Source organism: Acartia tonsa, chromosome 10 (genome assembly GCF_053477335.1).
Source record: "Acartia tonsa isolate MP-2025a chromosome 10, ASM5347733v1, whole genome shotgun sequence".
In the NCBI taxonomy this organism is placed as follows: domain Eukaryota; kingdom Metazoa; phylum Arthropoda; class Copepoda; order Calanoida; family Acartiidae; genus Acartia; species Acartia tonsa.
Window position 1 is genome coordinate 6711331 of NC_137269.1, and position 27856 is coordinate 6739186.

The 27856-nt window shown below is 34.2% G+C and overlaps 1 protein-coding gene across 1 annotated transcript in view; it reads left to right on the top strand.

Moving 5' to 3' along the window:
- Window positions 1–1078: 1078 nt before the first annotated feature.
- LOC145330282 (carbohydrate sulfotransferase 9-like) overlaps window positions 1079–27856 on the top strand; it is a 33851-nt gene continuing 7073 nt past the window's right edge. The window contains exons 1-13 of the mRNA XM_080174918.1: window positions 1079–1179; window positions 5341–5389; window positions 6205–6305; window positions 6796–6886; window positions 7757–7829; window positions 8274–8337; window positions 9290–9366; window positions 10347–10413; window positions 11342–11381; window positions 11984–12020; window positions 25216–25274; window positions 26689–26762; window positions 27492–27544. Coding sequence (XP_080031044.1) covers window positions 1099–1179; window positions 5341–5389; window positions 6205–6305; window positions 6796–6886; window positions 7757–7829; window positions 8274–8337; window positions 9290–9366; window positions 10347–10413; window positions 11342–11381; window positions 11984–12020; window positions 25216–25274; window positions 26689–26762; window positions 27492–27544 — 866 coding nt within the window. The 5' untranslated portion in view covers window positions 1079–1098. The remainder of the gene's footprint in view (window positions 1180–5340; window positions 5390–6204; window positions 6306–6795; window positions 6887–7756; window positions 7830–8273; window positions 8338–9289; window positions 9367–10346; window positions 10414–11341; window positions 11382–11983; window positions 12021–25215; window positions 25275–26688; window positions 26763–27491; window positions 27545–27856) is intronic.

Sequence of the window (27856 nt, forward strand, 5' to 3'; positions counted from 1 at the left end):
TTTGGTGCTGATTAATAAAAAAATAACAGTGGAATTTTGTAACCAAAGGAGGCATCTACATTTCATATTTATTTTAAATCATCCTAAATGAATAATAAGGCTGCTATTTTGAAAATTCAGATTTGCATAATATGTTAGTTCAGGGTTTAAAAAAGTAACAGGATGTGTGTTTGTTTGTACTGAATGATCTCGCTAACTGCTGAATCGATCGGGTTCTCCTTAACATGGTAGCTTCTCATAGGTCCTGGGTAGGTTTATAACTATTTTGAGGGAGGGTACTACCACCATCCCAAGAAAAATCGCCCAAGAAAAAAATTACCTCCCCCCCAAAAAAAAATATTTCTTCAATATTTAAAACAAAATTTTGTTTGTTTGTTACTTTTTTTAAAATCTAAAATAATAGATTGGGTTATCAAATTCGACTCTCCCCTCCTCAAGTTCCCCTAGAGGCCTCTAGAGGCGTAACCGCCAGTTTATAAATAAATTAATAACTATAGATCTAAAACCCAGACAACTACCTGGCCCAAGTGGTGGGGACCTTTTTCATCTGCCAGCAAATTGCTTTCTGTTCATTTGTAGTGACTTGGCTATGTTTATATATTAAAAGACCCTATTAGAAAGAGTTTTAACTGTTTAAATTTATGGTCTTTGTTTGCTGGGTTAATGGTCTTCAGTTTTATTATTTATGATTTATGGTTGTTTGTATTCTGGACTAATGTACACCTTTCTAGTATTCTGGTGCTAATTAAGTTAAACACAATAATGGGTTTAGAATATACATGGATATTATGACAAGGGAAAATTGTCGTCAATTTGGGTTGCTATTTCCCATATCATTGATTGGTCCGTTCATTATTCAAGTAGGAAGGAAGGTGATAGGGTAAAGTGGATGGATGGGGGTGTCGTGATTTTAGCCCGCTACATGTTTCACTTTATTAAAGTACATGATAATCTAGTGTAAGATCCAAGTAATATTAAAACCAATAACACAATAGATTTGAAAACCGTTGAAGTAATTAAATGATTTTTATTATAATTACTTATCCAGAGCTGGATCTTTAAAATGATTTAAAGATCCAGCTCAGTTTTACGTTTCAGATGTTTAGAATGTTTCGATATTTCTATGGACTTGTAATTACAATACTAGTTCTGCTTTTTTCTATTCAATTATTAACTCAGGTAAATTTTTATCATAAATCAAAGGGATTATTTCCCCAACAACCCACTTCCTTTCCACAACCTTTTTACCCACTTCATTTTAGTTACAGCACAAAACAAGTTTTACGCCAGCATTACGCCAATGAAATATCCAAATTTTCAGCAGTTTCAAATAAATTACTAAGCTGAATCCCGGCCCCTGGTATTTATATTTTCTATAATTGTCTTAATTCCTTCATTTCCATAGTTAATGTCGATATCAAATTAATACAAAATTAACTTTTTATAAGCGAAGCTACTCTTTAATTCATTTCGCCAGTCTGTACGCCAGCCCTTCAGTCAGGCAGTCTGTAACGCCATGGGGAAAATGTTATTCAATGCTGATTTTATTTACTTTAGCAATGGTCTTGGTCATCCAGTATGTAATTTACTTTGAACGTCGGTCTGTCAGTAATTCTACAAAATATGAATGTTTGTGCTTCGCTACTCATAGATATTGTCATTCTTTTTATTTTTATTATTAGCATTAATTTTTAATCTACGTCGTAGTATAAAACAGTATACAATATGAAAAGAATCAAAACTTTGAACCATTTCAGGGTCGATAAAAACATAAACATTAATATGTTTACAATTACCAACTTGTATGTTTGTTTATGATTTATAAAATACTTTCCAGTACGTCTTCGAAACCGATTAATATCCGCTGGACTAGAACCGGTTCTCATCCATACGAAAAAACTATGTCTAGCATCGTATTATATCCAATTTTCTAAGAATATAAAAATGTTTTTTTTAGCCCGTGCCATTGTTTTAACTTTGTATCTTATTGTGTTGCGCTTTTTTTGGGCCAATGCATTAGCCATATTAATTTAGCGCATTTATCTTAGAACAATTTTTTAATGTCTTTAGTTATGACGCAGTGTTAAGTTGAGATTCGAACCCCTCACCTTCCCGACGACGAGAAGCGAACTTGTTTTTTATTCAATTCAAAATAAATGCTTCGTTCTTTATTTTTTAACAAGGATGACAACATTCATAAAAACAAAACTCTGAAACGGTAGGACAAACGAACATTAACACTTGTAGATAATCAGAACATAAATTTATAAAAATTGAAATAAATTGTAAGTAAATTTGTTGAAAAACTGAATAAATACAGGATAATGTTTAAGAACATACTTACATTTTTAGAACTTGATTATAGAGATGCTTCGCTTATAACATTGCAATTTGTTGTCCTATGAATCAGTATTCCAAAAATCAGATCAATCGGAAAATTATATCATATGAAAACTTGTTGTTAAAAAAAGTTAAAAATCGTCATGTTTAAAATGGACGCACGAACATTCTGGTAATGATTATAGAACTGCTACGCTTTTTAAAGCGTACATAATTACTATAGAATTCACAATGCATATTTTGAAATCGATAGGACAATTCAAACATGCCTAAATTAACAAAAAAAAGCTATCCGTACCAGACTGACGGACCGACCCTAATTATAAAAAAGCTTCGCTTTTAAAAACTTAGATTTGAGTATAATGTAATTACAATTAGCATATATGAAATTGAATATTACTAGAGTTTTAGATTCTTTTCAGATAAGAATGGATTTAGGATATACGTGGATATATCGACAGGGAAAATTTGTCGTCAATTTAGCTTGTGAAACTCATATATTATTTAATAATAGCGGCTTTGCCGGAGGGTCATTTTTTAAGGGGATACCCTCCCCCAAAACAATTGAAAACCTTCCCTGGACGTATAAGAAGCTTTACTGTAAAGAAGAACCATATCAGTACAGCAGTTAGCGAGATCCTTCGTTACATACAAAAAAGGCTTATTACTTTATATAAAAGGATTATTTAAAGGATATTTAGCCAGCTGCGATTCTTACTTTATAAGATTACATGTAGATCTGGTGCAACATCCAAGTAATAATATATCGATTTTAAAAAGGCATTTTTAACATTTAACTAGAGCTTAAATTGTTGTATAATTATGTATGTCAAAATCAGTTTTTCAATTTAATGTTGTGAAACTTATAAATATACCCATCCTTATAATAAAGTAACAGGATGTGTGTTTGTTTGTTTGTCTGTACCGAAGGTTCTCGCTAACCGCTGAACCGATCGGGTTCTCCTTAACATGGTAGCTTTTCATAGGTCCCGAGAAGGTTTTTAACTATTTTGGGGAAGAGTACAACCACCCTCCCCTGAGAAATCGACAAAAATAAAAATTAAACAAGAAGGGATCTTAAGACATAGGACACTGGTTGATAATTTGATAACTCCCCAATTATGATAAACAAGACTACACCTTCTTTAAAATACAATTATTAGTTGAAAAGTTTGGACACTACCAGTTGGATCTAACAAAATTCAATAATAATGCCCAAAGTTTTTGAGTCTTTGGATAAGATAACATTGGTTTAAAACTTTGGGTACTGGTTAAATTAACATTCCATTGCAAAAAAACGCGATATTTGGTTTAAGTAAATATTCTTTTATTCAGGTTTTTTCAAACATTGTAATTTAAATGATATCATTTAAATGTTCTATCGGTTTCAAACCTTTTCCATTCGATAGATCATACCGACTTTGGAAAAACTGTCAGACCGTTTTTTGAAATTCAATCTGTGAAAAAAGATATTCAAGTTTTAATTTTTTGTTCTTAAAATATTATTTTACATGTATTGACGCCATCTTGGATTATGATAATTTTGTTTTGTTAGAAGATTTTTTTCTAAATTTAAAAAAAAATGAATGAATGAAAAAAATCTTTGAACTTAAATTGACCAATAATTCAAAGATTTTTTCTATTTGATTTGGAAGATTTTTTTTTAATTTTGATGTCAAACAAAAACACAACAGTGAAAAAAATGACAATTAAATGAAAAAATATTTTATGATTTTATTCAAGTAATTATTTGCTAACATCACCTTTTTGTTGCAATAGAATTAAGGTATTAAATATCCATTCATTCTAAATTTTGTTTGCTTAAATAACTAAGTCCAATGTCCTCTCCCTGTTCAAAAGTGATATGTTTGCAGTATGCTACTAGGCCTAGGAATAAATTACATGCTTCAACACATGACCTTAATTTTCATTGTTTTCATGTAAATTATTAGCACGAAGCTTTCTTACAATGAAACTGATCACTCCGTCCGTAATTATATCTTTTATCATTAATTTAGGCCGATGGAACTGTCCTATCTATTCTAAACTTTGCATGATAATATCGGAAAGTAACTGGACAAAGTGTCTCAAAAATTAGCCATGTGACGTCATAAAAATGAACCCGGTATTAGTGTCGGACTGATTATGACGTAACAAAAAAAATTAGCCAATGAGAGGACATTATTGACCAATGGTAAAATTCATAGTGGCTTCTCATTGGCTAACTTTTTTTGTTACGTCATAATCAGTCCGACACTAATACCGGGTTCAATAAAAATGAGGGAAATGAGAGGAGAAGTGGGAAAGAAAGGTTGTTGACAAAGGAGTGCCAAACTAACCCACGCGGTAGGGGCGTGATTTAAATATATATAGTACACAATTTATCTAAACTTAATTTAGGGGGTTACATATTATTACAACGTAGTTATAAGACTTGGGTAGCAATAAAATGAGACGTTGGGTATCCCTCTAACTGAACCGATTTTTGATTAGTCAACGGATCTAAATTTATCTCAGCCAGGATATAATTAAAAGCCTAAATCAGCCAAGGATTAGCTGAGTACAATAGTTTTAAACTAAAAAAATTAAAAATAAACAGCTAAATGAGGAATTGCGTCTTTCTCTTTTTATCGACAGACGCACTTGGATATATTATTTTCATAATTAATTATATGTATTTCCCATGTTAACGTCACCTTATGTGTAAATTTGGTGAGCTACATTTTTGAGTAGCGTTGTTAAGTTAGGATGGAAGAATTTTGTAATGAAAGCGAAAGTGGGGTAGAAGATAAGGGATGGGGTAAAACGGGTTATCAAAAAACCAAAATTTCTTGCCAGTGGAACAAATTCAACCGAAAGAAAACCCCTAAAAAAGAGATGGAAAAATCTTATATAGCATCGTATTACAATAATGTCACGAATATTAAAATAAAAATCATAAAATTAATTGCAAAGGCTGGCTTTAATTGCAATGCAATAAATAACTATTCTTTTTACTAGGATGTACCAAACAAATATGAACGATCAATTAACTCACCATTTATATCAGGTAAAAATAATGCATAAATAACCTTATATTTAAGTAGCAGGATGTATGTCTATGTTTAGGTCTAGGTTTATAACTATTTTAGTTCTACCATCCTACCAAGACAAAATGCCATTAGAAAACAAATTGGGGAGGGGGAGGCTCCCATAAGTTCTTTTTTTTTTTTGGGGGGGGGGGGCTATACTTAGAGTTCTAATACGCCAACACCAACACCAAAAATGGATTCATTGATTCAGGCGGCCCCAGGAACCAACTAAAACCTAGGCAAGTCTAGTTACATTTTCAATGGCCCCTAAACATACTAATAAAACATTGTAATGATCTCTTTTGCCCAAAACAATCTTTGATTAGATTCCATGTCCTCAGCTTCCTGACCTTAAGAAATCCCATAAAAAATTAAAATCCTTATTTAATTTCACTTTATAGTAAAATAATATTTCAAAGAACGTGTCCTAACTTTTTTTTTATTTTTTAAAATATAGCTAGTCCGTGTTTTTAATAGGAAGTAGATTTAAAATGCTTCATAGAATATAGATATGCAATCGATACCTCTTATTTTTGAAGTAATTTAAGTATTCAAAAAATAAATTGGTTTTAGGGTACTAAAACGCAACAAAAAAGAAGATAATTGCCATTATGAACAAAAATAGTAAGATCTTTAATTTGACACCTTACTTTTTGAATTCTGGTGAATCAAAACTTTGAACTTTGGGAGCTCGTCACGAATGGTTTAAAAAATCACAAAAGCTACAACACGTTCTTTTAATATTATTATCATAATTGGAAACTATAGACGTGATCATTTTTTATTTGTTTAGATAGTGAAAACAATGAAGACTTAATAACAAGTACAACTCAAGTCATAGCAACCAAAACTATGAAACCAACCACTAAAAGAAGGACAACTAAAACTAAAAAGGTATTGTCCTTGAATCATTTATCCTTAAGTACTACGTCTATGAGTCTATTTGTCAGTTTAAAAAATAGTAAGGATTCAAATATGCTTCGTAAAACTCAAGAAATTTAAAAAAAAGACTATCAAATAAATCTCTTCTCATTATTTACATCCTATGGTTAGATGGTTGTATTTCTGACTTTAGGAAGGTATATAAAATTGGGGAAATATTAATATTCTTAAATCATTTCCAGTATGGCATCGAAAACGATTAATATCCGCTGGATTAGAATCGGTTCTCAACCATACTGAAAAATCATGTATAGCGTCGTATACAGATAATTTTTCCACGAATATCAAAATAAAAATTATAAAATTAATACAAGTTCATAGGAAATCGGAAACCTGTCTATAATACGATGCAATAAATAACTATAATGCGTAAAATAGCAGGAAAAGAGTTTAAAACATTACTTATGCTATTAGTTTTCATTGTATGTTACATTTTTTTTAGTTTGATAAGATGACGTTGCCTTTTTGGAACCTAACTTTTGAAGAAGTTGCCACAAATTATCAACAAAATTTTCATAAAACTTCCCTTACAGGTAATTTTTTTCTTTATTTTCAAATAATGAATTATATCAATATTATCATCTCAAGATTTATTAGACTTTTTTTGGAGATTCAAATTAAATTCCTTAACCCTTAACAGTCGGGCCCTTCCACGCCCCCTTCACCACCCGACCGTTAAGGGTTAAATATTGACCAAAATATATTCACGCAACCTCTCCTGAAGTTATTTTAGTGCTATCCTGGTGGCAAGGGCGTCCAAGCTTTTTCATTTGGGGGGAGGGGGGTATCTTTATATCATGTAAGCAAGGACATTCAATCTTTTGAATTTTTTTTGGGGGGGGGGGTTAAAAATTCAAACTTAAAAAAAGATAGGGGGGGGGGGTAATCACCCTTTTACCCCCTCATCCCATTGGACGTCCTTGCCTAGTGGGCACTGATAACATCCCCTCCCCCCCCCCTTATTTAGCGGATACGCCCCTAGTGGCCTCTAGTGACACTTTAAATGTTTGTTTTTTATTTTAAATAACTAATTTGAGAAATAATTGTCTTTGTTGTGTTCGATTTTTTTGGATTTCTCCTGGGAGGGTGGTGGTACCCTCCCCCAAAATAGTTATAAACCTTTCCGGGACCTAAGAAAAATTACCCTGTTAAGGAGAACCCGATAGGTTTAGCGGTTAGCGAGATACTTCGTCACAGGCAAACAGACAGACAAACAAACATACATCCTGTTGCTTTATTATAAGGATAAATTGAAAATTAGGGGGGCATACAAATTTTCGTTTATTTAGACATACATATATAGCTAAATAGATAAAAACTCCCCCACCCCCTTTATTTTCTAAAATAAGGGGGGGGGGGAAGGAGGCGATGTTCAACCAAAAAGAACCGCAATTTTATTTAAGATGCCCAGTTGTTATTAAGCAATATAACAGAGTTTGAATCTTTGGTGAGTGAAGCATGCGACCAACATTTTACAGGAATCATGTTTAATCTTTTTTATAATTTCCCAATAACTAGAGAAACAAGGATGACAACATCCATAAAAGTAAATCTCTAAAATCATGACAAATGAACAATAACTCTTGTAGAGTGTCAAAAATAAATAAGTAGAACTAAGTCTAAACTTTTCGTAGTATTTTCACAATAGCTTTTTCCATATTACTAGCACTTGCGGGGGGCTCTAACCCTGCGGGGCCAATTGCCTAATCATGCGGGGCAATCACGTATCCCAACTTAACCTAACCTAACCTAAAATAAATTAACCTAATAACACTAATGTGAAAACACGACGAAGCGTACCTTAAGAGGCGTTGCCACGAAAGTTCCTATACCCCACATTTCTAATAAATTCACAAAATTGAGCCAAAAATATAATTTAATTAAAACTTTAATTCTGATAAAAAGATAAACATTAAAATTAGATCCTGAGGATAAAAATGATTGTGTTTTGGATTATACAATGCAAAGAAGACAAAGAATATTAAGGAATTGAAAATAATTTGATTTTTCTTCATGCAAATAAAATTTTTTCAGCGCTCGGCAGCCGCCTATAAGCTTTAGAGAAATTAACCTTACACGATTTTAAAATCAGCTGGAAGCTTGAGGTGGATTCTTAAAAAACTTTTTGGCTCACTGCTTCACTAAAATTAGTGAGGCTCGCTTAAAATTGTTGTGAAAAATCCTTCAAAATCGCATTAAAAATCTACAAAAATTAAACAAAATCTAATGTTAATAACCCTTTTATGATTTTATTTAATTTTTGTTGATTTTTATGCGATTTCGATGATTTTTCACAAAAAAGCGAGGGTCACCAATTTTAGTGAGGCAGTGAGCCAAAAAGTTTGCCAAGAATCCACCACACTGATTCTAAAATGTTAATCCCTCTTTAAAAAAAATCTCAAAGCATCCGTTTTAAAATGAGGCTTAGTCTCTGCTGCCGAGCCCTGATTAAAGAAAATAAACGATTGTCGTAAAAATTTATCTAAAGTTTAATCCATATTTAACCGAAGGGGTTAGTTTTTATGTAAAACCAGTGGTTTCTTCCCCAGCCTCAAGGAACTTTGCTACCAAGATTATATCTTAAAATTCTAAAACATTCCACCATTTTCCAAGATCTTATTAGACATTCCTATAACATAAAGGCAGATCTTTCATATGATAACTATTTCTTCTTTTTTCACCACAAGTGGCAACGTTTCTAGAGGCCTCTAGGGACACTTGAAGTTAGGGGGAATGGGGAAGGAAGGTGCCTCACATTTTAATTTATAGCTTTCAATTCAAAAAGCAATATAACATTTTTTAGGGTAGTAATTTTTTCCTATGGATGCTTTTTATTTTAAAGGTGGTGGTGCCCTCCCCTAAAATAGTTATAAACCTTACGGGAACATAACTTTACATGTTATTTAAAACTACTGATATTCAATAAAAATATTTGTAGAGAATCTTGTTCCATATTATATAACAACACAAAGCTACCAAGATACAGTTATTTTGACTACTATGTTCTACAAGCGTAAGTAACTTTAAACTAACAAGGATGACAACATCCATAAAAGCAAAGCTCTGAAACGGTAGGAAAAATGAACATTAACACTTCTATAGTGTCAGAACTCAATAATCAGAATATAAATGTATAAGAGTCGAAGCAAAATTGTAAGTAAATTTGTTGAAAAACTGCTTGATACAGGATAAAGTTATGGACATCCTTACATTTTTAGGACTTGATTATAAAATTGTTTCGCTTAAAACATTATTCTCTGTTGTCCCAGGAATCAATATACCAAAAAATCAGATCAATCGGATAATTAGATCACAAAAAATTTGTTGCTTAAAAAGTAAAAAAATCAACATGTTTAAAATGGACGTGCGGACATTCTGGTAATGATTATAGAGTTGATACGCTTTCTAAATCGTACCTAACTACTAACGGAATCCCCATGCAAAGTTTGAAATCGATAGGACAATTCTAACATGCCTAAATTAACGAAAAAGCTATCCACCTGTGACGGACGGACGGAAGTACGGACCAACCCTAATTATAGAAAAGCTTCGCTTTTAATAATAGTGACATGAGTAACATTTAATGAAACCCGCGTCCAAAACGACGGCATGACTATATACGTTAAAATATTTTTCTTGTTGCTGCTATGTCAGGTGAGCGGCATGATGTGTGAGAGTACGGGGAATGCATTGGCTCAAAACAGGCGCAACTGATTACCATGTACAGTTAGAACTTTCAGACAAAGGTCGTGCAATCAAAGAGTTAGGCTATTTAATCATGAACATCAGCAAGTTTTTGTGATGTGGCTATCCGAGGCTATCATAAGGATATCTCAGTTGTTGTTAAGGATAGATGGCTAAATATCAATATATTAGATTTTTTATTTTCTGGTGCTATGTGACTGAAATAATTCCCCTGGCCAATAAACACGATGTACGCCCGTCTGTTATTCTATGCACGACAAAATAATATCTAACAATAAATGATTTTAGGCGAAAATTAGTTTGGTGTCCTGTGTTTAAAGCTGCTTCTTCAAATTGGATGGAAAATATTGTTATGGTAATCCTTATGATGAAGTAACAGGATTCTTGTTTGTCTGTGTGTTTGTATGTTTGTAATAAAGGATCTCGCTAACCGCTGAACCGATCGGGTTCTCCTTAACAGGATAGCTTCTCATAGGTCCCGGGAATGTTTATAACTATTTTGGGGGAGGGTACCACCACATCCCCAGGAAAATTAAACAAAAATTAATAAAAATAATAAAAACGTCGCCCTGCGGACATTTTGCAATTAGCTAAAAACATAACTAACTCCATCCATCGGCGAAAAAAATATATTTGGTAAATGGCTGATTTTAAAATAGATTAAAAAGAAAAAAATACGTGTCCCTAGGCCTCTAGGGGCGTAGCCGCTAATTGTTTTATATGGGACGGGTAGCAAGAGTATTCTCTTCCCTCAAAGACTGATTTACTAACTGATTCATTCCAACAGAATTGTTGTATTAGAGTATAGACAACTAGACTGCCTTTAGAGTCAAATCTATTAGAGTATATTAGTGTCCACATGAGATAAACACCCTTATTGTTTTAAAGTTAGTTTTTCGTGTACTTTTTTTTGTTCCCTTTTATTTTATTCTTCTTATGATAGTGATATAATTTTAATTTATTTTTTAAATAAATGTAAATGTAAATAATGTAAAATAATGAACAACCAATAAACTACCCCTCCCTCCAACCTTATTTACAATTTTGTTTCAAAATAACGAGGGGGTTCTAGGCTCAACAAGTCACTTTGAGGTAAAACACCGTGGCTGCTGCGCTACTTATTAAGAATTGTCCTTGTCAACACAACTAAAACCTAAGTAGCGGGACAAAGTGTCTCAAAAATCAGCCATGTGACGTAAAAAATAAGTGATTATCCATTTTTGACGTCACATGGCTGATTTATTAGACACTTTGTCCCACAACAAGCCTTACTCTAATTCTAGATGTCAGCAGAGCCGAGATACAAAATTGAGATGTACAGAAAGGAAAATATTCATAATTAATTTGGAAAGGACATAAACTTCCTATACCCAAGGAAGGCAATTTCTGCCCTTTTTAGGAATGACTTTATTTGCTTCACATGATCCAAGAATCTAATATTGTTACCTGTGGAATAAGCATAAATAGTAGCATTTCTGCTTGCAGTTGGGGAGATGTCAGGTTCAAGTCTTGACCACACCGCGTCATACTAGAGACGTTAAAAATTGTACCTTCTGCTGCTATGTCTGGCTCGTGGCATTAATGGTTAGAGTAGGAAGAATGCCTTGGCCCATAAACAAGTGCAAACTGATTAGTATTTACCATACAAAGTTAGGACTTCCACCAAAAGGTCGTATCATCAAACGGTTGGTTGTCTGTTGGATGTTACCTAACCTAATTTTCTATGGTAGGCGTTTGAGTGTCGCAGAGCACTACAAGCGAATGGTGCTCTGGGTTCTCTAGATGATCACTTGAAATCGAATATTGTACATTGAAAGGGATAATTTTTTAGAATCATCTAATGAGCGAATTTTTAGCTTATTTCAAATTTTCTACATTATTTCTTAAAATTCTAAAAAATATCAATTCATGAATATTTTTAAAACAGGAGAAAAGATATGATCAACCAAATACATTGGCAAGGTATCTATTTCTTGCAACACATTATTAATAAATCCTTAATGTTAAATTGAGTTATAACATCTTAAAATGATCAACTCTTTACTTCAAACTATCTGAACTAGTTCATTTCTATGATAAATTAAAAGGAAAGAATTAAAGTTGACAATAAAACACAAAATGATAATGATGTGATGTATAGTCCCTTTCTTCCTGACTTAAGAGCATTATATGTATTTTGTATATTAGCTTTTAGTTCTTGTGTCAACCGTTTCGGAGCAAGACTTTGCTCTGCAACTCGGCATGAACCTAAAAGTGAATACTTGCTATTATATTTAATATTATTATTGTATGTTTAACTTGTCTTGAATTAATACACTTTATTAGAATATTTATCTGTTTATTCTTGCTATTACTACACGTCATTTTGGCGCAGTAGTGTAGTACGAACCTACGGCTCAGATTTTCTTTTAATTGTATTATTTCTTTGCTTTAGTTTTGTTCAGGAATTTTTGGACGCCATGAAGGTGGACATTGCTTATTACAGGAAGTTGTCCCCGGTGGAGAAGGAGGAGTATATGCTCGAATTGATGGCCTCGCTGCAGGGTGATATTCATTCCAATGGGGATAAGCTGGATAATCTGACTGGACGAATGGCGCCGCTGGAGACAAAAGTTCAGGAGTTGACGGATAATGTTAATACTAATAGTGCTGCGGTTACTGGACTGGCTACTCGGATGGACGATTTAGAAGATCGTCTTAATAAGGTGGTGGTGCCTAGTGTTGATAATGATATCAAAACCGAGAATGTGACGGTTGTGGATGAGTTTATGCCTAAATTGTTTGCTAGTGGTTCTCGAACTATTTTTGGTGGAATGCAAGATCATGAAGATAAGATCATAAAACTTTGGGAGTTGTCTAAGGTTGATGCTGTGGATAATATCTACAATGGAGTTCTCATGTGGTGGCCAGCCCTTTCTGAGGTTAAAGCGGAGGATTTTAATACGCTCAATTTCTTTGAGGCTGGACTGAGTGAATCACAGGTTAGTTGGTGTAAATCTCTTGTTTATGTACCGGATAGATCTTTGTATGTTTCGCAGGGGGAGGAGAATGTTCATAGGTACAATGAAACGTGTGCTAAGCTTGATGATCAGTTCAGAAAAAATGCGCCTGAATTTTTGGTAGACGATGATGTGATTTTCTTTGATGATTATTTGGAGAGGTTTTGGATGACTACTAGACGGTATCATATGACTAATCATCAAGTGTGTAAGGAAATTCTGTTTGATAAGTGTGTGGGTGTAAGAACCGCTTGTGGTTATACGCTAAAACCTGCTGATATGGAGAATAGACGATTAACATTAAAGGGGTACTTGTGTAAGATGCGAGAGACATTTTTACCACCCGACATGAAAAATGTGTGTAAAGATGCGTATTTGTGTGTTAAGCAACATGAGAATGATAAGATTGATGCATTTTTTGATAAGATATTATCATTCTGGAAACGTGCGTATCCGAAACCAACTGATGATATGTTTATGGATTTCTATTCTCAAGTGTGTAATGTGATCTTATCTCCACTTTTGGCTAATCAGATGCGTCAATTTTCGTTGGATTTGGAGCGTGACGGACAAGTGCGAATGATAACGAAGTTTCGGACAGAGTTAATAGTTAAAGCACAACTGATTGTTAAAGGGCTACAATTTAACCAAATTTCAGGGTCAATGGCTAGAGGATGTACAACAAACCAGATGGCTTTGGCTAAAACGATGGTTGGTGGCGTTGGTTCCAAGTCAAATCCTGTAACTATTGATCAGGTTAGTGATGAAGATAATTTGTCATACGAAATAAATCAATGTGAAATTGATTTAGCTGATGAATTTGGCGGACCAGCTGAACTTATTCCTTTAATTGGCGCAATTCAAGGTGGTTTTATTTGTTATTATTGCAATAGAAAAGGTCACATGATGAGGGATTGCTTTGATATTAGAGATAAAAAGTTGCCTAATCCTAAAGGAAAATACTTTTTGCGGTGGGGAAACAAGCCTTTTGTTCCTTATAAGACGGGGCAAAAGAGTTTTAAAAAGAATGAAAATGGTATTGATAAAAAGAAATTGGTTGGTGAAATTGAAGGAGAGGTGAAAGAAGAGGAAGATACGAAGGAAGTGGCGTATGTCGATGGTTTAGGGGCACGCAATTATGAAGATGATCTTGTAGCGGAAGTTGAGGCATGGAATAGTGCTATTATAGATGACATTTTATGGTATTAATGTTTTGTATGTAATTATGACCACTAAAATCTTATTCCATTTTCTACTTGTTACGCGGCATTGTTTTGATTTATGCGCATTGTAAATAAACAACAACAAAACAAAATTAATGATAAAGAGTGAACGAAGCAACTCTAATATTGTGATAGTTTATTTTGATGGTTTATTTTGAATTATGAAAAGATAACATATTGTTTATGACCGTATATGAAATTATGAGATTATGTTATAATAGAAATCAAAATAATTAATTTATTTTGGATTATGTTTTGTTGAAATTAGAAAGATTCATTTGTGTTTCAGACTGTTGTGGGGTCTAACAGAGATAAGAATAATAAAGAAGTGAAAATGGAATAACGAAATAGGAATACAATTTTGTAAAATTGCTATTGAAAGAATATTAACTTGAATTTAAAATTGAATTAAATTTGAGAAAAATGTGAAATTAGATATTTGAAAAGTATTGAATTTTGATGAAATGTGGAAAATTGTTTTAAAAGTTGAGTCAGTTATTGTGGTTTTAAGTATTTAATTTTAAAACAATTATATTGCGATTTAGTAATGTTGATTCAGCAAAATTTTTTATGAAGCTTAGAATTTCATGAAGCAAAATTGTTATAATGCATTAGATATAATCGTGGAGTGGTCTCTCTCTATGAAAGGAGGGAGGGGTTGTCTCTCGGAGTTGGTATGCGCAAAAATGGTGGAGCTGTCTCTCTTGTTTGAGGAGAAAGGGGGAGTGAACATATTTGCAAAGAAGTTTGCACTATCTCTCAGAGCTGGTATGCGCAAAATGGGGTGGTGTAGAGAGGTAGCTGCAATGATTAACAGGAGTGGGGCGTTCCATGCGCAGAAAGTTGAGCTGCGCACAGAAGCTGAGCTGCGCAAGAAGGTGCTCTCAGGTATGGAGATATATAGTTAGTTGAGTTTCAATTTTCAAAACTTTCATACACCAAAGTAGTGTGCAGAAGATCAGTTATTAATTTGATAATAATAGTATTATTAGGTAATATTTTATTGAATTACAAAAGAATTGAATTTATGGTATTTAGAAAGTTAATTTAGTTGCTTGGTGATTGATAATATTTGATTCATGTTATATTTCCTCATACAGTCTCTTTTCTTGAATGTGTTACACGTTTATTTGAAAACATTTAAATATGGCATCTAAAATAATTGTATTTTATTTTAGATTGGCCGAGAAGAGTATTTGTGGTGGTTGAGAGATACTGTTATCATTATTTATTTGATGGTGAGTTGTTAAGATTTTGTTTTATGCTGTTAATATTTGATTACTATTATATATATTGCTGTTCGAAAATCAGTCTTGTACACAATTAGTTAAATATATTAATACCGATATTAATTCTTATTTAAAGTGATTTATCTATTAATTGGCATCTAAAATGTTTGTAATATTTTAGATTGGCCGGAGAGAAGTTTTGTTAATTGTGGATTAAGAGATATTTTGGACGTTTCTGTTGGTGGAGGAAATTTTGTCGGTGAGTGATTTGTTTTATTCCGTTATTCTGTTATTTGTTGCAAACAGATAGATAGTTATTTGATAGAAAATTGGATAGTTACAACCTCATAACTGCTGGTGTTGGTTAGATAGCTGTTTTCTAAGTTTCATGAAGATTCTGAGATGGCGGCTGGAGCGGCTGAAGTTTACGTTCCAACGAAGATTGGTGGCATGGAAATCCTGGCCTTAGTAGACAGTGGCAATGCACGAGGCTGCCTGATATCTCAAGTGTTGGCTAGAAAACTTGATTGTACAATTGAAGAGACGGATTCGAAAGCAACAGGCGTGCAGGGTTCCAGCATCAAGATTGATGGTGTTGTTCGGAATGTTGAATTTCAGATTGGAGGCCACAGTTTTCAAGAAGATTGCTTTGTGATTTCTGGCATGACTGTACCTATGAATCTAGGCAGTCATTGGCTTAACAAAAATCACGTGAAGACGATATTTGCCAAAGATGGTAACAGGATTGAGATGCATGGAATCAGTGTGAATTTGGTAGCTAAACGAAAGATTGTAGTGAAGAATTTGGTTCATACGGTTCTGGAGAAACTGGAGAAGGCAAGAACTAGGAAACCTGAGATTAATGTAGCTGAGTTACAAGACCAAAAATGGATAGAACAGTTGTGGTAGAAGTTTCAACTAAGGGAAATATGCCTGAAGGACAGTTGTGTTATATAGCTCCTAGACAAGGTTACTGTAGCCGGAATAACTTGTTGATAAATGAAGGAATTACGGAGGTGGGAAAAAACGGTAAAATTATGACTAAAATTACGAATTTTGAAACTGTTAAGAAATCTGTTCCTGCTGGTACTTTGGTTGGAAATTTGTTTTTAGCGGAGAAGATAGCGATGTTGCAAGAGAATAGAGTTAAAGAAGATGTGTCAACAACATTAAAGAAGATTCGTTTTATTAAAGATAATATGAAGTTGGACAAAGTTCCGTTTTTAAAAGATAACGTCTCTTTGAAAGGTAGAATAGTTGGTTTGTTTTTAAAGAATTTTAAGGCGTTATCGATTGACCCTACGGATATTGGATCTTGTACTTTGGAGGAGTATGACATTCAGTTAGTTCCTGGAGCTCAACCTTTCAAAAATAGAATGATTAGACTTAATCCTCATCATGCAGAGAAACTAAAAGAACAGATTGATTTATGGTTGGAGACAGATGTGATAGAAGAATGTAATTCACCGTTTAATTCTGGAATCTTTGCTGTTAAGAAGAAAGTGGGAAACACTAACGAGGTGAAAGTCAGGTTTGTCCTGGACTATCGCTCGTTAAATGAGATAACTGAGAAGATATGTTATCCTTTGCCTAACATTGGTGAGCTATTTGATAAACTTGGAGGAAAGAAGATTTTTACGTCTATTGACCTTACTTCGGCGTATAATTCAATGCATTTGAAGGAATCTGTCAGGAAATATACAGCATTTTGTTCTAATGGACGGCAGTATTGCTTCAAGAGGATACCGTTCGGATTGACCAATGCTCCAAGTGCGTTTGTAAAATTGATGGATAGAGTAATGGATTTGAGTCCTGAATTAAGAGCATTTTGTTTAGTTTATTTGGACGATGTTCTTGTGTATAGCATGAATGTGGAGGAACATCTGGAGCATCTGAATACACTACTACGAACATTCTGTGAAGCAGGCCTCAAGATTAATCTTGGAAAATGTACATTGTTTGCAGAGGAAGTGAAATTTCTGGGTCATATTATAAATGCAGAAGGCATATTCATGGACAAAGCATATATTGAAAAAATTAAGAATTGGCCAGTACCTGAAACAGGTAAAGATATTCAAAGATTTACTGGTTTCATAAATTATTATGGTTCATATTTCAAGAATTTTTCTGATATTACGGCACCATTGAACAAATTCAGAAACAGTAGTAAAATAGAATGGGATGAAAAAAGTATGGAAGCTTTTACAAAGACTAGAGAATTGTTCTGTGAAGAAATAAGTAAATCATTTCCAGATTGGAGGATGGAGGCTGAACCATTTGTGTTGGATACAGATTGGTCATCTACAGCTATGTCTGCAGTGTTAAGTCAAAAACAAAATGGTCAAGAGAAAATGATATCGTGTTGGTCACGTGTTTGTTCAACTCATGAAGCCAATTATAAAGGAGAATTATGTGCATTAGTAAATGCTGTTGAAAGATTTGAATGTTATTTGAGACACAAGAAATTTATCGTGAGAACTGATTCAGCTGCACTGAAACATCTATCTACTTGGAGACAAAACGGATATTTTGTTGGCCTCACCATAAGGTGGATAAATTTTTTATCCACCTTCAATTATGAGGTTGTACACAGGCAGGGCAAGATGCATACTAATGTTGATATATTGTCACGTACTGCATTAGAGGATAGTAAAGATAGGATATCTAAATTATCGACGGACGAACAAGGAGAGTTAATATTGGATACTGTATATCAATTAGAAGATCCTAAATTATGTCTTATTGCAGGAATTGGAGCAGAGACGGCCAGTCAAATAGCGTCCAGATTGAAGGCGAGAGAATTCAGTCGTAGTCTGGAGAAGGATCCTGTTCTAGTTGAGGTGAGGAAATTTATTGTAAATAATGTCAAACCCACGTCCAGAGAATTGTCTCAAATGCCTTATCGTGGTAAACAAATATTAAGGTTTTTTGAACATTTGAGTTTTAAAGATGGTTTGCTTATTTTGACTTCACCTATGCGGCTCCAGAAGGAATTTCAATTTATAGAACGGGTAGTGGTACCTATTGGAATGTACAATAAAGTTTTTTTGTTGGCTCATGCAGATGTTACAGCGGGACATAGGGGTTATCTGGAGACTTTGAGCAGGATTAACCGTCACTTCATTTTTCCCTATGTGTCTAAATATGTAGCGGCGGCAGTTGCAAATTGTGTCATTTGTTTGAATAGACGTAAAAAACCAAAACATAATCATAATATAGAATTTTCACCTTTGGCTGGGGAGGCTATGGCAGAGTTGGCCATAGATGCTATAGGTCCTTTGAATGAGTGTGAATATAATGGAGTCATTTGTAAGCATATTTTAATAGTAGTTGACAGTTGTACTAGATATGTGTGGTTGTTTGCTATTGAAGATGTTAAAGCTGAAACAATTATTGAATGTTTGAAGTTTAACTTATTTTCTGTTTGGGGATTGTGCGAGAGAATCAGGACTGACAATGCACAAAGTTTCAAATCGAAAGTTTTTAGGGAAGTTTGTTTAAGGTTGGGAATTGAACAAATTTTTATCACTCCCAGATCAGCTAATTCGAATTTTAGTGAAAGATACAACCAATCGGTGTATTCGTTTCTTAAGACTGATTTACGTTTTCAAGATGGAGATTGGGCTCATAAACTTAAAGCTACACAATTTTGTATGAACACTTCTTTTAATCGGAGGTTAGGATGTTCCCCGTTTTTCAAGTTTTTCCTACGAAACCCTAAACTTCCGCTTGACGCATTTGATCCTTTAACACGCACGAAAATTAAACATATGAATTTTTCAGAGTTATTGGAGTGTCTTGACAGAAATTGGAGAACTGGACAAGAGAGGACTGAGAAGTATTTACAGGTAGAAAATACAGAAAGGATAGGTCGGCCGATAGCTATAAATTCCTATTGTTATATTTATTATGACGTCACAACGATTGGTGTAGCTCGTAAACTCTGTTCGTTATGGGTGGGTCCGTGTCTAGTGACAAAAGTAATTTCTGACAGTTTGTTTGAGGTTCAACCCCTAGAAAAGTGTAAATTGAAAGACAAAGGGGTAAGAATTGTGCCAAGGGATAAAATATATGTTATTGAGAGTACTCTAGACTTGACTCCAGATGAAAAGATTGACTTAGTGATTACAGATGAGTTTTTCTCTGTGGACAATAACTTGAAAATAAACTATGACTTTCCCAATACTTTAAGAAATTTATCTTGTTCAGGCGTTTCTGCAGAGGAGAATAGTTGTGGCGCTAGTCCAGAGGTGGTTGGAAGGCGGAAGGATGGACAGGTAACACCAGATTTTTTGGAGAAATCTTTTTTGGGTGTTGGGTTGTCACAGCAAAGGTCAAATGTATCTCAGGATAATGAAAATTTAGATGATTTAGTTGAGGATCTTAGTGATACTTTGGAAAGTACTCATATTTCTGACAGTGTAGATATGAACGATACGACTGACAAAACTGAGTTAGACTCTACATATTCTACTATTAGTAAAGATAGTGTTTTTCATGGAGATTATGCGTCTGATAATAGTTTAATAGACAACAGTTTGGGTGTAGAGGATATTAACATGGAATCTGCTAGAGAATTAGAGTCTCGAATGAGTATTTTAGAGGACACTTTTCCAAAACTTCAGAGTAAAATTGTAAACTTGGAACAAAGAAGGGGAAGTGTTAAACGAGGTAGGGATGTTGAGGAGGATGAATTAGATAGATCGTTAGATAATGCAAAATCGCAAAAAATGTCTGAAACTATTCCTGTGAAAGGTCGTCCTAAAGGTTCTACAAATGAAGTACAATTACAAAAATTGGATGAGGATAGACAGAATAGAGATAAAGATAGATTAGAACGTTATTCTGTAGCAGATGTAGTAACTCGGAACCTCGCAAAATTGATTAAAAAATAATATTTGTAATAATTTGTATAATATTTGCAGGAGAAGAGATTACCATGATAACCGTCGGGAGCGTGACGACAAGCGAGGAGGCGGCGGTGGTGACAGACATGACCGGAATAGACGAGATGGAGATCGTGGTATGCGAAAGAGGTCACCTGACGCCTGTAGTTCAAAAAGTGGACGTTCTGGACCAATACCTGTGAAGAAATCCAAGGATGATAGAGGAGTCAGGTATTTGGATATTTTGTTATTTGTTGTTGTGATGCAGACCTATTGTTGTATTATTGTTGGTGGTATGTATACGTCACAGGATCCACGGTTAGCGGCTTATGATTGTTCTCAAATAAGTGATGTTGAACTTAGATCAGCTGCCTGTTTGCATGATAGGATGGAACCGGTCAGATCTGTGGAATTACTGGGGTTAGCAGAAACCGATTTTATACTGTCGGAGGCTATTAGTTGTGAGGTTAGGCTAAAGTTGGAGCGCTGGTTTTGCGGCACTGCGAGTCATGTGCACGTATTAGACGTGCCACATGAAAAACAGGTAGAGTTGAGTATGGATGAATGTAGAAGGGTTTTCCATTCTGGCAAGTATCAGCATGATGGTATTAGTTTTAAAGTGAACATAGATTTGCCAACTGTTCACAGCTTTACGGTTAATGGAACATTGTCACCTTTCTGGGATGTTGGTGGTGAAAACATCCAATGCAAGACACTGGGAGTATACGCGCACAACATGTGGTTCAACTTAGGTTTTGCTATTGGGACTTTGCATATTTTAGTAAAAAATACTCCAGTTTTGATCAAGGGAAATGTTGTTATGGATTGTGATAAAAAGACGATTGTGGCGAACTTTGAAGAAAATCATTTGTGGGCAACATCAACTTCACCTTATTTTCCGTATGTAGTACGAAAACCGGCCAGTAATTTTAAGGTAGTTTTTCAAGATACATTCAATTTAACTACGTGGAATGATCAACTTTTTGTTTCTAACTCGGAAAGGAATATTTTAGTTAAAGTTATGGGAACAGAGAAACTTACTTTGCAGCATCTGGATTTTAATATTTTTGTAACAGAATTGGAGGGTATCAAGTTTTTAGAGGAACCGAAGGCGGCTGTTAGAAGTTATTTTGGGGATTTGTTAAAACAGGAAGCCAGGTTTGATTTGAATGCTATGTTTTTAGCTAGTAGAGAAAGGAATGAGAGGATGATGGAACTTTTTAGTATTTCTAGATGTGCTCAAACAGAAGTTAGATCAAATGTACAGTTGCATCATGGGTTCAGAATTATATACCTGGGAGAGATTGCTAAGTATGAAAAATGTACAGCGGTTGAAATTCCAGTAAAGTTAGGTGTGGATTATGGATGTGCAGTAGGACATTTGTTGGTGGAATATAAAGGTGAGACAGTTGGGATACAAGAATATAGTAGAATGATTGTTACAGTAGAGGACATAAAATTGTTGAATTGCTCGCAAAGTCCGGTATTTTTGAAGTTGACAGCTAATTTGTTCATTGGGAATCAGGGGCAGGGACTCGAAATTCTTCACATTGCCAATGAGAAATCTGAACATGTGGGACAAAAAAATTTTCTGAATGATGAAAAGGTGTTTATTGCTGATTTTAATAAGACTATTAGATATCAGGGCTTAGAGGATTTTGAGGATTTTAATGGACAAGCTTCTAAGTTGGATTTTGTTGATCATAAGTTGTCATTTTTCGAACAGGTTACAGGTTCTTGGTTTGGTTTAGAACATTTGTTTAAAGATATACTACCATTGTTTGCTAAGTTTGTATTGATTGTTTTAATGTTGTTGTTGGGTATAATTCCCATGTTGGTAGTTTTGTATTGTTGTTGCTCATGGTGTTATAAAAAAAGATTTACTGAGGAAGAATTTAATGCTAGATTTTAAATTCTTATGCTGAAATTTAATTATATTGTATTTTTGCAGGTTGGTTACGGCGGCAACAATGAATCAAAAGTTATTGAGCAACGAAGAAAATGGTCGCCACAAACAATCTGCGAATGAAGGAAATCAAGTCAAACCTGGTCTACCGGTGTCTGCGTTGGTCAGCAACTCTGCATCTCGGCTGGTGTTGGTAATGTCGCGCGTCGAGCTGCCGACGTTGAGTGTGGGCAGATCGACGAGGAATGTGTTTTTGAACAGTGAGGATATGCCACTTGCAGATTTAGCTCGTCTTATTGATAATGAACCAAGGTTTAAATTGAACTTAATAAACATGCTTTCGTTGCAGTTAGAGATGGGGAGATGTATCAACTCAATAGACTGGGCTGTGGACAGGATCCCTATCTTTACCAGCCAGAACTCAAGACACTTAAACCTGATGGCGGCTGGTGAGTATTCTAAAGCTATAAACAGAAAGTTGTCCTGGAACGAGACAACTAATTTGAATAAATTGAGTGCAACTATATTTCTCTCCAAGCTTGTTTGTGAAATGTTACCAAGTTTGGTGTTGCTTGCCAAGATTGAATACCTGGATGGAGATGAGAGAAAAAGCTGCCAAACGTTGGGAGAATTGTTACCCATAATCAAGCATATGGGGGAACTAGAAGATTGGCATCAACTTTCCAAAATTGACGTCATACCTGCAGATGGTCGAATGAGTCTTCAGACGGTGCTGAGAACGGTGGGTAATAGCATTGATGCGCGGTTGAAGACGCAGGTTGTATCAGCTATCCGGCTCCTGGCACATTGGAAAGACGTTGTGAATAAAGTCTCCTTTATTCTGAAACAGATGCCATCCACAACTTTGTTCGAGTTACAAAAAGATTGGCTTGAAGGAAAGTCTGAACAGGATTTGAGTGCTAAAGTGTTTATTGACGCTATTCATGTGAATGAATACATGGACTTATCGGTTTTCATTCCCCGCATCTTTAACGTGAATTCGGTGAGCTTAATTACCAGTGGAGAGATGCCAGCTGAGATACGTTATGTTAGATTAGATGGACAGAGAGAAATAATTGAAAATCTCGTGAGTGCTACATATACAGGTAGTTTGGTGAACGATAAAGTAGACGGAAGAGTTTTGACCTGGGAAATGCAGATGCGCTGCAAACGTCTCCGTCCGACTCTAGCCAAGCAGACATTGTTATGTGACCCAGATACTACTTTAGAGAATGTAGTAAAGGAACTTAGATTGGAGTTGGATGGAAAAGTTCATACAAGTTTGTTGACAACCAATCTCGAGTGGAAGTTTAATCCTGAACACAAAGTAAATGAGTGGTTTGAGGGTGATTTCAAGTTGGTTACTCGGTTTGGGGGTCCTGTTTGTGTTCAGCAGGATCAGCCTTTGGATCAGAACATTCCTGTTTGTCTGGACCTTGAATTGTCAGGTCAGCAATGGCGTGTTGATGAACAAGCGATGGAGGAAATGAGGATGGAGCACACGCCTGGAATATTGATGATGCTTGATAAATTTGGGGAGGAGGTTAGTCGTAAGCATCAAAAGATTTTGGATAATCAGGAGGAGGTTGATAGCGTTGCAACCTCGATTTCAGTTGCGGTTAATAGCGGATTTGAAAGATGTTTACATATGCTTGGTGATACTGAGGCAAGGATGCCTCAAGACGGCTTGTGTGATGAGACCGCAAAACTTGGAGTGAATGATGATGAAACTATCATGCCTATGGACATTGAAGAATCTGGCAAGAAAGGAAGAGCAGCTGGAAAAAGAAAGTCATAATTATAGTTTACTGTGTATTAATTCATATTTTATTTTATTTTATGTATTAAGTATTTGTTGAGGCAGTAGTAGTCTCGAAAATGTTCAATATTAATGCTTTTATAACTATGCATCTATAATGCCATGTTTTTAAATCTGATGGTTATATGTTAATCAGTGTTTTTTATATCATGCATTTATAATAACTATGTTAATCAATGCATTATATGTTAATCAATGCATTTTCAATGATTATATGTTAATCAATGTTTTTTTTTTTTAAAAAAATATTAAAAAAAAAAAAACACAAAAGAGTTCTAAGGAACCAAAATAATAAAAAAAAATGTATATGAAGTGTTTAAAGATCTGGAAATAAAATAAAAAAAAAATAAAAAAAAATATGGCAGGTGTCATACCAGATCAATTATTATCTATTTAATAAGCATTCAATGCTACTTATAATATATATGATAATTAACATGTAATAAACATATTGTTATATTCAATCTGTAATGTTACAGTTTCGAAATCTATGTTCATGTTAAAACCAGGGAGAAATGTGATGTATAGTCCCTTTCTTCCTGACTTAAGAGCATTATATGTATTTTGTATATTAGCTTTTAGTTCTTGTGTCAACCGTTTCGGAGCAAGACTTTGCTCTGCAACTCGGCACGAACCTAAAAGTGAATACTTGCTATTATATTTAATATTATTATTGTATGTTTAACTTGTCTTGAATTAATACACTTTATTAGAATATTTAGCTGTTTATTCTTGCTATTACTACACGTCAATGAGCTCATTCTGCAGAATTTTTAATCTATACAATCCTATTCCTTTCTCAATGTCAAATACACACCCAAATGCCTTTGGGGGCAATTAAGGGAGGGTGGGGGAGATTGAGATAGGTTGACCTCCACTTTCAATTTTCCTTTTTCAAAAGAAATAGGGTAAGGGCGATATCGCTTGGTAAATTGCAGGTACCCTCCCCGAAAAGAATTATAAACCCTTTTGGACCTTAAAGAATCCTCAATGTAAAGTTGAACCATATCACAAGTTACCTATTTGCACACAGACACATGGCAGATAGACATTCTGGTACTTTAATATTTTAATTATTTCTTCATTTTATTTTAGGAAAATAGCACCTTTGTTAGGAGAATCAAGATATAATACTTTTATCAAAAATCAACCAAAGGAATGAAATCTTAAAATATTTATCTTTCGCACCGTATTACTAAACTGATAACTACTTTCAGTTTTGTAAACTGATTCTAATTCAGTGTACATTAATTGATTTCGAAGCCACACTGGAAAAGCTTGACTATGTGTGTATTTTTGACATAAGAAAAACGTTTGACAATAATATAATTTCTTGCCAAGAATATATTTTTTTAGTAGCGAAGCCACTCTATAATTCGAAATGTCCGTCCGTCCGTCCGTCTGTCCTTCTGAGACAGAAAGGGGAAAACGTGATTTTCTCGTCTCCTATACAAGATAGAGAGCTGAAATATTTAGGGATTAAATATGTTTAGAATAGTCCTTATATTTTCACAAAGTTTTATTAAGATTCGTCAGTTGGTTGGGGTGCTAGATCGATTCCTACATTTTTAAGTCTTCATGGTTTTCTCAACTCATATTCAACATAGACAGCTGAAATTTTTAGGGATTAAATACTTTCATATTCTGCATACCTTTATTAAGTTTTATCCAGATTAGCTTATTGGTTGGGGTGCTAGTTCTATTCCTAGAGTTTTAGATTTTTCATGATTTTCTTTACTCCTAACTGAGATAGACGGCTGATATTTTTAGGGATTAAATAAGTTCACAATTTACTCACAAAGTTTCATTAAGATTTGCTAATTTGCTTGTGCTAGATCGATTCCTAGATTTTCACGTTATAAATCATACAAGGTTTCGTGATTTTTTAGTTTAATGTTTTTTTATAAAACTGCAATAAAGTTAATTTTTTCCAGATATCCATCCATAATTTTTTTAGCTTCGCTACTTATGGATGTTGTCATCCTTGTTTAATTGTGAAAGTTATCGGTTTGAATAACTGTAATGATAGGTAGCGCAGTATTATTAAATCACAAAACCAGTCAAGTAAGACCCCTACCTTTATTTTATGTAATATAAGACTTATGTTAAAAAAAAGTACATATTTGCATGCTCAAAGAATTATGAACAGACGGACGACAAATTTGAAAGGGATGCTAGTAGGTACCTGCTACTGCTATGTCCTATGGAGAGAGTCCCTACCCTACATAATTAGGACTTCCAGACAAAGGTCGTACAATCCATGGGTAAGTTGTCAGCTGGGTATTTCTGATCATAATATCTAAGGGTGATAGAACAACATGTTTAGTTAAAATGAAAGATACCTCAGGTCACATTAGGTAACTAAGATTAAAACTAAAAAAAGAAGACGAAGAAAGTCCCTCAAAAAAATCTGACGTCATAAAAATGAGGAATGAGGAGAGGAAGAGTGGGAAAGAAAACCATTAAAAAAAGAGATGGATAATCCCTCGTTTTTATGACGTAACATAATGATTTTTTGAGAGACTTTCTTTGTCTTCCTAAAATATTCTAAAATATTTCATTGAATGTAGCCAGTAACCTTCATAATAGTCAGAGATCCAATTGACAGATTAATTTCGGCATACAGAGATAAATTAGAAAAGGTAACAATTCTAGTTTTTAAAGCAGATTTTTTTCTATAATTAGGGTCGGTCCGTACGTCCGTCCGAGACGGATAGCTTTTTTTCTTTGTTTTAGGCATGTTATAATTGTCCTATCGATTTCAAACTTTGCATGGTGATTCCTAAAGTAGAAAGGTACGATTTAGAAAGCATAGCAACTCTATAATCATTACCGGAATGTCCGCACGTCCATTTAGACATTGATTTATTACTTTTTAACAACAAATTTTTATGTGATCTAATTATCCGATTGTTCTGATTTTTGGTATAATGATTCCTGGGACAACAAAGTACAGTATTTTAAGCAAAGTAACTCTATAATCAAGTCCTAAAATGTAAGTATGTCCATTTACTTATCCTGAATCAAGAAGTTTTTCAACAAATTTACTTACAATTTTGCTATGACTCTTATTCTGATTATTTAGTTCTGACACTCTACAAGTGTTAATGTCCGTTTGCCCTACCGTTTCAGTGCTTCGCTTTTATGGATGTTGTCATCCTTGTTGTATAATATCTAAACAGCTATTTTTTTCAATTAACAAGAATGACAACTTCAATAAAAACTAAGCTCAAGTTAATCTGTTACAAACAGTGCTTCTTATACTAGTAAAGAATATAATATTCTTCATTAGGCCTAAATTTACAAAAAAAACAAAAAAACATTATGAAATAAACCTTCTAATATGTTTTAAATTGTATTTGTTATTTCAGCATATGCCCTATTATTACAAAACTTATGGTTCCAAGATTGTAACTAAATACAGGTTTGTAAATTATTTGGTAAAAGTCAGGGCTCGGCAGCTGCTCGTAAGCATCCTGTAAGCCTCAGAGAAATCAAACTTTACAACTTTCAAAATCAGCTGGAAGTCTTAACCTGACCCAAATATGGCAATCCCGCTTTCCCCCCCAAAAAAAATTTGAAGCGCCCAAACGGTTTAATTTGAGGCTTAATCGCCGCTGACGGTTGCCGACCCATCGAATAAAATTTTTTTTACTTGTATATGTATATGTCTAGCTTGATAGGTCAACCTATTCAGGCTTGCTTTGTGTTAGTATTGGTTTTAGGCTATTTCTAT